Source organism: Myotis daubentonii, chromosome 18 (assembly GCF_963259705.1).
Source record: "Myotis daubentonii chromosome 18, mMyoDau2.1, whole genome shotgun sequence".
Lineage (NCBI taxonomy): Eukaryota > Metazoa > Chordata > Mammalia > Chiroptera > Vespertilionidae > Myotis > Myotis daubentonii.
Window position 1 is genome coordinate 41,690,495 of NC_081857.1, and position 13,529 is coordinate 41,704,023.

Genomic DNA, 13,529 nt, shown 5'->3' on the forward strand with positions numbered 1-13,529 from the left:
ATTATTATCACCCTTAATTACAGGTCAGCAGAGGTGATGGGATCATAAACCAAGTAAGAGGAAAACAATCAAAGAAACTGTGTCGTTTTCAAGACTAAATTAGAATAATTAGGGACTAAGTGCCCGGAGCCACAATCTGGTCCCGCCCTCATCGAGGCCATGACGGTGGCCAGGAAACTATGGTGTCCCTTCCCTCTGGGATCCACCCTAGAGTTCAGCCAGGGTGGGTCCTGCTGGGGCCAGATCTCTGATGGCTCCGCGGTCTGAAGACGGTTTCCTCGTGCCTGGCCAGGACGCACGCCGGTTTCCAATTAGGACAAGGATGCCGAGATCCACTCCCCACCTCCTGCTGCCTTCAAGCCTCAGCACACGCCCGCTCCTTGGGGTCCCCCTCCGACCACACTCCCGCCCCACGTTTATCCGGTTCCCCACGAGGCGTGTCCTGGGGCTGGACGGTCATTGTTTCATGTCTGTGTCCTCAGAAAACTGTGAACTTGACGGTTTTAACTTCCTGCCTGTGGCTCCTCCGTAGCCTCTCAAACTCTGTGAATGGACCTCAGTCCACCATCCACTTGCCCATCTCCGTCAGTCCATAGGGGTTGTCTTAACTCCTTTCTTGTTGTGACCTTTCTAGACCAGCAAAGACCCCACAGGGAGCGTCCCCTCATCCTTCCTGCCGAAGCTCCACCCCAGTTCTCCCAGCCGCAGGCCGGCCCAACTGGACTTCGCTCAGACTTCCAGGCCTAGGGGCTCAGGGTCCTCCCCAGAAAACGAGATCTCTGTAGCCCTTAATTTCTGAAAGACTCCGAGAAAGTAGGAAAATCAAAATGAGGTGAAATTAAAGGGCTCACCCTGTGCCTGCGTCGGGGACCTGGGAGACAGCAGGAAGGCGGGCCACCCCAACGAAGGCTGTCACAGGTTCGCCCAGGAGGAAGAGCTGCCCTCCCCACCCCCAGCGGGGGAAGGTCCCGGCGAAGTGGGAGGTGGGCTGGGCGCTGAGGATGGACACGTGTGGCCCTCGGATGAGTAAGCAGCCTCGCCGTGTTCCTCACGCAGGGACAGGGCCTGTCCAGCCGCCAGCTCATCGTGTGGCAGGAGCGCTGCGCACATTTGTGCGAGAACAAGAAAAGCCGTAGCATCTCCGGTGTTCAGACAGAGTCTGTATGCAGGTACAGAACATGCCTCAGCAAAAGCATGTGGAGGGGGAGGGTGGCCACAGCTACTGCGGGTGAGCTGTGTGAGGGGAGAGGGCGACCCGACCCAGCACGGCTCTGATTGGTATGAGCCGCACGCCCCTCTCAGAAACAAAAGCGATACACGGACGCCGAGCAAACGGTGCTTTTAATCAAAGATTTTATTAAATCAGGGCCTCATGATACGTCAGGAATATTCAGGCCCAGAGTCCTGGCCAATAAAACCGAGAGAGGAATCGCTCAGGGCTCATTCTCAGGACGCTGTTGAAAGGTATGAAAAAGTCCTCAGTGGCCTGTTGATTCGATGCTGCCCGTGCAGGGAGAAGCCTGTACCAGGGAAAGGCGGTGGGCAAGTTGCTATGGAAACTTCAAACCTGAGCGCTTCTGCGTTCGGCCAGCGCGCCTTTTCAACACGGCATCATAACAATTGTAATTTCAAGAATTAAATGCTTTCCCGTCAGGGTCCGGGTACCAGTGTTCAGCTTTTTACGGTTTTACGCTCCAGCTGAGAACCAGCACGAGGTTGTTAATTTATAGGCACGTCTCTCAGACTCGCTGCCTTGCAACCTGCTCTAGTTTCAAAACAGTGAAACCTTTTAACCCAACTTTTCTAGGTCCGGCAACGTGTGCTCCCGCCCAAGGCTTTGAAACGCTGAGTACCCGCTTGCTTGAGGTGTTTCTGTATTTTATTTCTGTTAATCCTCACCCGAGGATTTTTCCCCCTCCACTGATTTTGAGAGAGGAAGGGGGGAAGGGACACATCCACTGGTTGCCTCCTGTGTGCGTGCCGACTGGGGTGGGATTGAACCTACAACCCAGGTACGTGCCCTTGAGGTACGAGGGAATTGAACCCTCGACCCTTCCGGGCAGAGGCTGACCTCTAACCACTGAGCCACCGGCCAGGGCTCTGGTATTTTACGTGGATGGGTATTCTTTCACACCAGCCAGGCCCTATTTTAACAGGTGCTGTGGGGGGCCCGGTGGGCGCTTGTGTTGTGGGAGGGATCGCTTTGTAACTTCTGTGAATGTGTACCCACTACACACCTCTCTGAAACCAATACAAACAAGTGTTAAAGGCAAGCTACAGTTGGAAAATAAAATAATAAGAGGCCAAGAAAAGACATACATCTGATAGACAGTTACCCCTCAATCTACCGCTGAATGTCAGTGCAAACATCACAGCGGGGCTCATTTCTGCAGTCGCCAAGTCGTCCTGTTTGCGGTCCAACTTTTTAGAACACGTTGGGCAACTTGCTTCAGACCAGAGGAGAGAGGGCAAGCCGTGATCACGGAGCTCACCGCTATCTGGGCGGCATGCAGGTTAGAGGTCAGTGAGCTTATGTCTGTCCAGTTACAACCAGCTCCAAAGCACTGTGTTTTGCATGAAAGGTCGACTTGCAATCTAAGTGTCTACCTGCACTCACCAAAGTTTAGAATTCTCTACAAAAGCTATTTTTCTCCTCCTCAATATGATTATCATACTTCGATCCATAGAGAAGGAACTGGGTAGGAATATATTACCATTTCAATTCAGCTCAAAATAACTTAATACAATTATTCTCCACTTTCCGGGGGATGGGTGCCACAGCCCGATGCAACCTGTGTGTAAATGAAGGGCTGTTATCTTGTGCTGCGAGGTGCATCTTGCTGGAGCTGGAAATCCCCCTCACTTGTTCCCAGAGAGACAGCAGCGACCCAGTTCTTGCTTTGCCGAGTGTTGCAAAACCACAAGGTTCCCGCAGCGTCCTGACCTCGGCCTCCAAGGGCAAGGAGGAAAAGAGCACATTGTCATATGGCGCCAAACACCAGGGTACGGTCCGGCTCCTGGGCCAGCCATTGACTTGAAAAGAAACTTTTAACCTATCAGTGGTTTAGCCCACAGGCCGTGCACGGCCGGTGGAATCCTTTGGCCTGGCCCTGCCAAGGCATCGGGGGCGAGTGGATTCAATGGCTGGCCGGTGTGGCGGGCTGATTTGTGAGCTGATGCTGTATGGCCCACACATGAGGTGATAAGTATCCCACGGCCCTTGGCATGGAAAAGGCCCCCCCTCCCGGGCAGCGCATCACCGAGGAAAGCACGAGAGAGCAATGTTGAAAATGGGTTCGTGGTGCTTACCTTCGGGGAATCCACGTTCCTGCTGCGGCTGGGACCGCGGCTGGCGGCGCACAGGCACCCCTCCCAGGGGCTCTGGCCAGAGGGAAACCACGTGAGCTCAATGACCCGTGGGCGAGAAATGTGTTGCTATGATGAGCTCGTTGGTCTGTTTGTTGCTTTTTGGGGGGTGGAGGCCGGAGAGGAACTAAATCTGTCAGAAAGACTGTCTGCCCTTCTAGTCATGTTTGCCAGGTTTGTGACTTCACAAGAAACCTGTGTAGGAACCATCCTGACCCCGGCCCCGCTGTCCCGTGCTCTGGACTCAAGAAGGGAGGCTGCCGTCCTGCCCACAACCCTTCCCACGTGTTCTCAAGTTTTTTAAGAGGCAAACAGAAGGGAAGAACCTCAGAGATACCACAACCCAAAGGATCCAATCTAGTTGGGAACATAAAGTGGCTCCAACATTCCCCCCCAAGCTGACTTCTCCCCGGTGTGGCGTTCGCAGTCACAGATGACCACGCAGAACCCCGATCGGCGCTTTCTGAACAGAACGGAGCATTACACAGAGAGAAAAACATGAAGACACCGGCGTTATCTGATGACTGTGACGTTCAAAGATTCCTCAGGGCTCATCTTCATGGATTCCAGGAAATGGAGAACTTGAGAAACTCGACTGAAGGCACCAACCAGACTGGATCAAGTACAAAATTATCAAGAGACTTCAAAATCCCAATGATAAACGCCAGAGGACATGTGAATGGCATAAAACTTTTATTATTTATTAGCAGTGTAGCCTTCTACACTTTAAAATAGAACAGAATATCTTTTGGAAGGTAAACTATTCATAACAAAATACATGTCAAACAATTTATTGCAGTAGAATTACTTTGCCATATACTTTCTATGTTATATACATACTCTTCTTGGTTTGTCTATGTATGCACACGTGTATTAATAATTTTTAAGACGTACACATGTAGATACATATGACGAGCATACACACATACGTATGAGAAATTTACAGCAGTCAATTTTACAATCATTTTCATAGCTGCACACGAACTAGTGTTCACAGAACTAAAATGTCAATGTGGTTCCCTTTCCCACTTCTCCGATTTCACCTGGATTGTGTCCCACTGATCAGTTTTTTTAAAAAAATACTATCAACAGCCTGTACAATTCACCAGTCTCTTTTTTTTTATACAATAACTCATAATAAAATATTTCACTATTTCAGGTTTAGAAAAAGTATACAATTTAATTCCATAATTTGTGATCCCTAAAAACATACCATTCTCTTTATTTTAAATCAACTTAGTGCAATTATTTGGTACTGTCGTTCTTGAAGGTTAAGCTAACCCACCTGAGTCAAACATTCATTCAAATGCCTGTTTAAAAGTATAAAACGTAAAACAAACAAGATATTTTGCTGAAGCGCGTGTGACAGTCTGGAGGTACCCGTCCTAATAAATACATAAATAACTCAATGGGTGCGCAACGGGGAATCGGGATGCAGGCCCCAACTCCCCAGGAAATGAGCCCGCAGACCTCCGAGCGAGGCCCCTGCGGGGTCCTCCCAGGCCAGCTGCGAGCCCAGGGCCTCTGGGGGGGGGGGGGGTCCTCCCAGGCCAGCTGCGTGCCCAGGGCCCCTTCTCTCTGAAACCCAGAGAACCACCTAGCAGCATCCTTTCCCACTGTTTCTCTTCCTGATTTGGACACTGGTGCCTGGCCATGTGCGATCACAGGCCAGCGCTGCCTCGTACCCAGAGCGGCCATCCTCCTGGCTTGGGAGCCCTGAGTCCTTCTCGGGGGAGAGCCCTCTCGGGAGCAGCACCCGGCGAGGTGCTCAGTGTGGAGAAAGCCCCGAGGGTGCAAAACTAAGCGGCTCAGCAACAAAAACGAAGGGGAAACCGCGTCCGGAGCCAGGCCGGAGGCTGAGGCTCCCCCGGAGAGGAGCCTGGGCAGCTCCTGACCGTGGGCCGACTTCCCCGAAAGGAGGGCCTGCCGGCCACGTTCCTGGGCGAACAGCCCCTCTCCGAACGGGGCTTCCTCGGGCCTTCCCCCCCAGGGGGTGGCGGCTCATCGCACTGAACAGCGTGCTGCACAAATTCAAAATACAAAGGAGTTCTTTTTTTGGTAGCAAAGAGCAAGAAAACCTAAGTCAAAATATAGTCTAGCTTTTCCATCATTGTAAATATTTATAAATTTATCAAAATAGGCTTTTTACGTTCACAATACATACACCATGTGACACTGTACAGGTACAATAAGAAAGGATTCCCGCGGTACATGAAAAATAACCCTTCGAAATCACCGAGCCCGCGTTAAAACGGTCCTCAGAAGTGTGGGTCACAGCCTCAGTGCCTGTGCGGGGTCTGGGCCAGGCGGCGGGGGGTCCCCTGAAGGTCGCTTTAACGAGAGGGAGGACGGCGGAGGTATCCGTGTGCCGCAGCCGGTGCTGGCGCTGGTCCCGGTGCAGCGGTGGCGCTAAGAGCAGCGGTCCCCGACGGCAGGGCCTTAGTAATGAACATACTCAGACTGAAGGGACTGCGCGGGGAGAGACACAGAGGGAGGTTAATGCGGCGCACAGAGCCCTCAGCTCATCACACACTCCCTTCCTTCCTTCCTTCCTTCCTTCCTTCCTTCCTTCCTTCCTTCCTTCCTCCCTCCCTCCCTCCCTCCCTGCCTCCCTCCCTCCCTCCCTCCCTCTGGGGTCTGCTTTACAGAAGGTCAGCGAAAGCCAGGAGGGGACAGATGAGAGACGCAAAGCACCAGCTAAGGAGGGGACGTGCAGTTCCCAGAGTGACGGCATGAAAGGTTTACATGCTTAAAGGCTTGCCTAAGGGCCCCAGCTGGTGGCTCAGTGTCCCAAACACCAAAAGGTTGCGGGTTCGATTCCCGGTCAGGGCACGCACCTAGATTGCAGGTTGGATCTCTGGTTGGGTGCGAATGGGAGGCAACTGATCTCTCTCTCTCAGAAAATCAATAAACATATCCTCGGTGAGGATTAAAAAGCCCACTAATTGCCCTGGCCAGTTTGGCTCAGTGGATAGAGCATCAGCCTGTGAACTGAAAGGTCCTGGGTTCGATTCCGGTCAAGGACACATACGTGTGTTGTGGGCTCGATCCCCTGTAGGGGGCGTGCAGGAGGCAACCGATCCATGATTCTCTCTCATCATTGATGTTTCTATCTCCCTCTCCCTTCCTCTCTAAAATCAATAAAAATATATTTTTTAAAAACTCACTAATTTATTAGTAGTGATGACAAATTAAATATTACTTGAAAATTGGTAGGTAGGGCTCAACTCGCTTCAATGCTCTTGTGCAATAATATTGAATTTTACTCAAAAATATTAAATGACACCTGTAACTAAATTGGGGATTATTAGAATAGACTTTAGGAATATATATAATTTTGAATGCAACGCAATACATAGTGATTGGACGTTGATGCTTCTAATGCAGTAGAATGGGCAGTCACTTAAATAAATTCCTTGAGAATGGGTGAATTTAATACAAATACCTCGCAAATCCTTCCCTTTTAGGGGGGACACAAAGCACGGCAAGCTTTGAACTCGGACCTTAAGTCCCCAAAGCATTTGTGCGGAAGAGTCAGGCAGTCACAGGAAACAGTGGGAAGTTTCTAAAAATGTAAACAGGGCAAGTTCCTCCCTTATCATGTCAGATACTAACATATACAAGGAGTGTGTCGGGGTTTGTAACCAGAAAGCACTGATCGGGTCATGTGACCAGAAAGCACTGATGGGGCATGTGACCAGAAAGCACTGATGGGGCATGTGACCAGAAAGCACTGATTGGAACATGTGACCAGAAAGCACTGATGGGGCATGTGACTAGAAAGCACTGATGGGGCATGTGACCAGAAAGCACTGATGGGGCATGTGACCAGAAAGCACTGATTGGGTCATGTGACCAGAAAGCACTGATGGGGCATGTGACCAGAAAGCACTGATGGGGCATGTGACCAGAAAGCACTGATCGGGGCATGTGACCAGAAAGCACTGATGGGGCATGTGACTAGAAAGCACTGATGGGGCATGTGACCAGAAAGCACTGATCGGGGCATGTGACCAGAAAGCACTGATGGGGCATGTGACCAGAAAGCACTGATGGGGCATGTGACCAGAAAGCACTGATCGGGTCATGTGACCAGAAAGCACTGATGGGGCATGTACTCAGAAAGCACTGATCGGAGTTTGTGACCAGAAAGCACCGATGGGGCATGTGACCAGAAAGCACTGATCGGGGCATGTGACCAGAAAGCACTGATGGGGCATGTGACCAGAAAGCACTGATCGGGAAAGTTAGCCAGGAAAAGACAGAGGGAGGAAAACAACGGCCTCACAGTCACTTTTGAGCAGAAACAGCAGTCAGAAAGAAGAAACACAAATCAGTTTAAACATCAACCAAATTCCCTGCCCGATTCTCCTGCTTAAACACCATAGAACAAGGTTTGCTTGCTTTGCTCACGTGCCCTTTCCTCCTCCCCCAAGAATTCTTTCCCCAGTTGGTCTGCGGCATTTGATGACGAGGTCGTATCAGTTCTGAGGCCGGTCCGTTTTGTTGACGGTACAGGGATCAGTAAAAAAGGAATCTGCCCATTTTGCAAATAATTTACTAAAAGATTCAAACTTTTGTTTACCTTTCAAGTCCCAGAATTTTACATCCTAGCCACAGCCACTCACTAAGGCAGTCTCTATCAACCCCACGAGCCAACAAGTTACGGCCCTGCGCCCTCAAAGGGCCAGCACCACACCCTCATACCATGTAAAATGAGAGACCAAGGAGTCAGCATTTAATTATACAAACTGAGGATGAGGGTAGCACTGGGCACAAGTGAAAGACTAGGCGAGGGGTGGGCAGGGACGGTTTGGTGGTCGGGGGCTGGGGGTCTCGAGGCTACAAGTTTCAGGACGAGGGGAAAGGTTAAGAGCGCCCCTAGGAAGAGTGAAAAGGGCTTGGCACGTCTCCCCACAGGGTGTGGTTTATGCCAAGGCTCCAAACCAGGAGGTGCCCGAGCATCAGGCACTGTAACACACACCTGAACCCACGGTGAGAATGTGTATTGGCATGATTTCCAATAGGGCTGAATCCAAAATCGTTCTTGGGACTATTCTAAAAAGACATTTTCTTTATAAAAACACCCAGGATTAAGCATTCTGATTAAAGTTTTCATTATGCTTGGCCAACTGTTTTTATCATTGCCATAAGAAGTAATGCATCTTAAGTACTAAAAAAGGAGGGGGAAATAGCAATGAAAATGAAGGGAGGGAGACCCGAGGCATAAATATTATTTTACAAGTAATATTTATATAATCAAGCACTAATTTATATAATCAAGAGATTTCAATTACTCAAATAGAATATTCAATTTCTTGTGACTAATAAGTTCAAGCAGGTTATACTGAGTTCAGACCAGATAACTTCATCATGAAGATATGAAACGCATACCATAAAATTAATAACACAGCCATAGTCAACCTGGAAAATAAGCATAAAGTTACCTTAAATGTGCAGTCCCCAAAATAAATTATGTCAAAATAAAAGAAGTCTTATTCCCTGAAAGCAGTTAGATCTGACATAAAACCAAGTGTTAGGTAAGGAGAGCGAGACAATTTGTTCTCCCTGCAACCTGCTCCGAGTCTGCTGGCAGGTGTAGGCAGTGCCTTTAAGAAGTCAGCTGTTCTGGGCGCTTCTTTGTTAAACAGCCTCATTACCTAATCATGGTAGGAAAACATCTAATGATTACAGCTATAAATACGGGCAGATCTTTAATACATAAACCTATAGGATGGCTAGCAAAAGCAGAAAACGGTAAGGAATCGTGAAAGATTACGGTCTTTGCCAGTAAATGAATAAAACTTATCTTCATGTTCAAACGCCTTGGGCCCAGGACCCAGGGCCCGGATGCCAGTCTCCTACTGGGTCCAAATCCTGGCTCAAGGTCCCCGCATGCTTTTGCCACACTGCCCCCCCCCCCCAGCCCCACCCCTGCCGCTTTCCCAAGTCCCTCCAGGAAGAAAAAGCAGTTCATCATTACCCTTGGTTTGAGGTCTAACTACAGAGGCAGAAAAGCACCTTAAAAAGTGTTTTGTTTTACTGGCACCGATCATTAAAGGGGATACAGCACACGCATGGCAATACGTGTCTTATTTCATATTTAACTCCAGTGTTTCCGTTTTAATGAGCAAGTGGAGGGGTGAAAGCTGGGGATAGGTCATCTGTAACTGCCTCTGCCATGCCATCTCCTCCTGGCTCTTCCGCGTCTGTGCTGCTTCTAAGTTAACCACGAACGGAGCGTGTGGACTGCGCTCCCACGAACAGAGCACCCGCCTGTGCTACCCAGGACCCTCCTCCAGGGACACCAGCAGACACTTAGCTCAATGAGGGGTTTTTGGAAACAGCGACACCAAAAGCCTGTGATAAAATGGGCCTGCGGGAGGCTTCACATCTCTCCGTAGCGTTCTCTAGCCATTCCCGGGGTCCCAAGAGCCAGCCGACTTGGGTTAACGAAAACGCGACCTAAAATATCCTCTCACCGTAACTTTAATAGATCCCCTCCGCTCCCCCCGCCCCCCACCCCGGGGGTGTAATCTGCTTTTCAACAATCACAAGGAGCTCAATCCTTAGTGACGGTGCTGACACCTGACTTGCCTCGGCCATTCCCGAGGAAGCGATGGCCAGTGTTTTCAGTTCATCTGGACGCCGCGATTACACTTGCATTTTCACAGGAGACCTCTTTTCTCTTATCCACTAAAGCCACGTGTGCAGGGAGCCGAGCCCCTCAGCTGGCTGCATATTAGAGCTAAGGGGAGGTACCAGGACACGACCTGGGCCCTGGGGGTCAGGTGGGGACAAGGTGGATGCACCCCGCTCGGTGGGAAGTCTCTATAATAGAAGAGATGGAATATTCACGACAGCAGACTCAGTCATCTCACCTGATAAAACGCTTCCCCCACCCACGCCCGTCACACGCCCCCCAGTTCTCAGCGCTGGGAAACACCGCCCTGGGTGGCAGAGAGGGAACTGGTTTCTCACTGTAAGTGGGTCAATGAGCACCCCTCGCCCCTCGCCCCTCGCCCGGGGCAGCAGGAACCTCGGACCGACCAGCCGAGGAGGCCAGAGGAACAGAGACGGCCCGGGGGAGCCTTTCCCATAGTCCAGGTTTAGACGGCCCAGGGCCTCGAGCCTCCATCCTTCCGGGGGCTGAGGTGCTGCTCTTAGGAGAGATGCTAATTGCAGCTTCTTACCTACTAGACACCCTCGCAAGGCCCGTCGCCCGCGCCCCAGGGCTTTCTGGGTCTTTCTCCCAGGTGCTGGGAGGGGACGGCCACACAGCCTCCTGTCCTCCGAGGGCTTAAGAACATCACATCCTCAGGGGCATCAGCAGAAGGGCCGGTTCTTTAGACAAGAAACCCGCACCCTCAGGGCAGCTGCACTGGCCCGGCCGGCCAGCGAGGCTCAGGGCCTGAGCGGCGACCTAGGAACCAGGTGAGGGTTTGACTCCGGTCGGGGCACAGGCCCGGGTTGCAGGCTCCATCCCCAGCATGGAGTGTGCAGGAGGCAGCTGATCCATGGTTCTCTCTCATCACGGATGTTTCTATCTCCCTCTCCCTCTCCCTTCCTCTCTGAAATCAATAAAAATATATTTTTTTTAAAAAGAAAAAAGTAAAGAAAAGCTGCAGTGGGCCCACAGGGAAAACCCACAGCCCCCCGCTTAGCGCCTCATAAAGCAGGGATTTCCGAGGCGGGCGCAGCCCCCTCTCAGGGCCGGGTTTAAGGCAGAGGGAGGAGGCAGGGCAGTGACAGCAGGCCCGCTGCCTCCCGGGGGCTGGGCGAGAAAACGTACCCTGCTGGCAGCTCTCCTTGAAAATGCGTTTTCTTTACAAGAAAATGACAAATTTAAGGGGGAGAGGAGGGAGCGAGCAGCCGCTGCCCACACAGACTATGACTTTAAATTTAATTATTGGAAAAGTACCCTATTCGGGCCAGAAAGAGAGAGGAGCAGGAGGAGAAGAAAATAAGAAAATAGCGACTGAAGCCAAGATGAGGTTATATAAGCGGGAGGGCGAGGCATCGACGGGCACCTAAGGATTCCACCGGCCACGCGGAGACCCAGAAACATGCGCTGCTTCTGGCCCAACCACGGGGGCTCCGGTACCCGCCTCAGCCGTGACCTGGGCAAGGTGCTCACGGACCGGCTCCACGTCCAACACCCGCTCTGCCAAGGGCAGGGCCTCCCCTCGGTCTGACAACGCCGGCCTCCATCAGGGGGTGCAAGCAGGCGGCCTCCACTCCTGGGCAGTGTCTGACCTCGAACCCCGCTGCCCACACGGAAACGCACGGCCGTTCCCATCAGCCGCCGCGGCAAGGATTTAGGCTTTGCTGACACGCATGCACCCACAGCAGAGTGGGATTCGAGTCAAAGGCGGGGGGGGGGGGGGCGGGGGGGCTGGCAACTGCCCGGGCCCTGATCGCCACAGGAATCTAGTGATGGAAGTCGCGGGGAATATGTGCAGAAGGACATCTGGACGGGGGGTGGAGGGGGGGTGGACTTTGAACAAGGCCTGAGGTAGAGGTGGGCGTGGCCGAGCTCAACCAACACACACACACATGCACACACATGTGTGCACACTGCACATGCATGCAAACAACATACATGTGCACATTGCACGCATACATGTGCGCACACACGCACATTGCATACACACACACTCACACTGTATCTCCATGTTAGAAAAGTGGTTTCTGATCTGCCATCTGAGGACATGGGTCCCACTGTTGCCCACGGGGCTACCACTCGGCTGAGGGCACTGCACCCGCACGCCCCCTCCTTGCCCGCGTAAGCAGCCTCTCCCTGATAACACGAGGAAACATGTGGAGAACGCGGGCACGAGGGCGGCCTGGGGGGATCAGTGCGGCTGCTGACGTTGGCCACGTGCCCTGACCGATGCGGGCTCCCTCTCCTTCCTTTCCTGTCCTTGTTCCCCCAAATCAGAACTCACACCCTGCAGACCTCAGTTCCCTTTGAGACGAGCAAAATGCCCGGCCGGGGTGGCTCAATTGGTTGAGCATCCTCCCATGCACTGGAGTCACCGGGTCGATTCCCAGTCAAGGCACAGGCCGGAGGTGCAGGCTCGATCCCCAGTAGGGGGCGTGCAGGAGGCAGCCAATTGATGTTTCTCTCTCTCCCTTCCTCTCTAAAATCAATAAAAAGGTGTTTTTTTGTTTAAAGATTTACCCCAACAGGGATCCCCAATCAGGAAAGGGGGCTGGTACCCTGTGGGTAAGCGTGTTTGGGGAGCTTTCATCCAGTCTTGCGGGGAGCGGCAGCTCATTCTGCCCGTCGTCCTGATATCCTGCTTCTGCCTACACCCCAGGGACCCCTGTGAGCTGCCTTATGCTCACCTCCCCGGGCCACCGAGTTAACGCTGGGCCAGTGCCCTGCGGAGGGGACGCGCTCCAGGACCTAAGGCTCCGTCCTGAGAAGATATTGCTCACGATTCACCCTTTAATGCGGCGGAGGAGGTCCCGGCGGCGCCCGCCCAGCACCCGTCTGCCGTGGGAACCGCTCTGGCTTGGAGCAGGCTGGCCGGCCACGCAGGGAGGAGAGAGAGGAGGGAGGAGGAGCCCGGTGGAAGCTGGGCGTTTACTTGACAGGGAGGGGAGCCAGCGGCCGGACGGGATGCGCCCACAGTCCGGCACAGAGGGGCGCTCAGAAGGCCTCCTTGGTGCTGTTGAATTTCTTTGGGGGGAGCCGGGGGGAGGGGGGCGAGGAGGGTGAGGAGGGCGAGGAGGGCGATGCCCCGAAGCTGCGACCGGGGGTCTGCGGGCCGAGCGGCGGTGTCTGTGTACTTACGGGGATGGACCGGCTCAGGAACCGGGCCGAGGAGGAGGACAGGCCGGTGTAGGAGGCCCGGGGGCTAGGGGCGGCAGGGCCGGGGCCCAGCTCCTCCGTCTTGGTGCTCGCGGAGCCCCGCTGGCTGCTCGAGGGGCTGCGGCTGTACTGGTTGTTGTTGAGCTCGGGGTAGTGTCTGGACGACGCCTGGGAGCTGCCGTTGAGGAGGTTGGCGAAGGGGCTGGCGGCCAGGCCCACCTTGCAGGGCGGGGTCTTCCTGCTGTCGGGGTCCTCCGCGGCCGCGCTCAGGTTCCCCAGGGAGCTGGCCAGCCGCGAGTTTACGGAGAAGCTGGAGGGACACAGGAACACGACAGCCATGCTA

General features: G+C 52.9%; 1 protein-coding gene across 10 annotated transcripts in view; it reads right to left on the reverse strand.

Moving 5' to 3' along the window:
- Positions 1 to 4,042: 4,042 nt before the first annotated feature.
- Positions 4,043 to 13,529, reverse strand: part of CDC14A (cell division cycle 14A) — a 65,170-nt gene continuing 55,683 nt past the window's right edge. For 3 of the 10 annotated variants that reach the window (XM_059675064.1, XM_059675061.1, XM_059675065.1), the window contains 2 exons: positions 13,169 to 13,496; positions 4,043 to 5,835 (listed from right to left, as the gene is read on the reverse strand). In XM_059675064.1, the coding sequence (XP_059531047.1) occupies positions 5,806 to 5,835; positions 13,169 to 13,496 (358 nt within the window). In that variant the 3' untranslated portion in view covers positions 4,043 to 5,805. Of the gene's footprint in view, positions 5,836 to 12,045; positions 13,497 to 13,529 lie in introns of those variants that run through there. The other 7 variants (XM_059675057.1, XM_059675066.1, XM_059675067.1 and 4 more) reach the window with 6 other exon arrangements.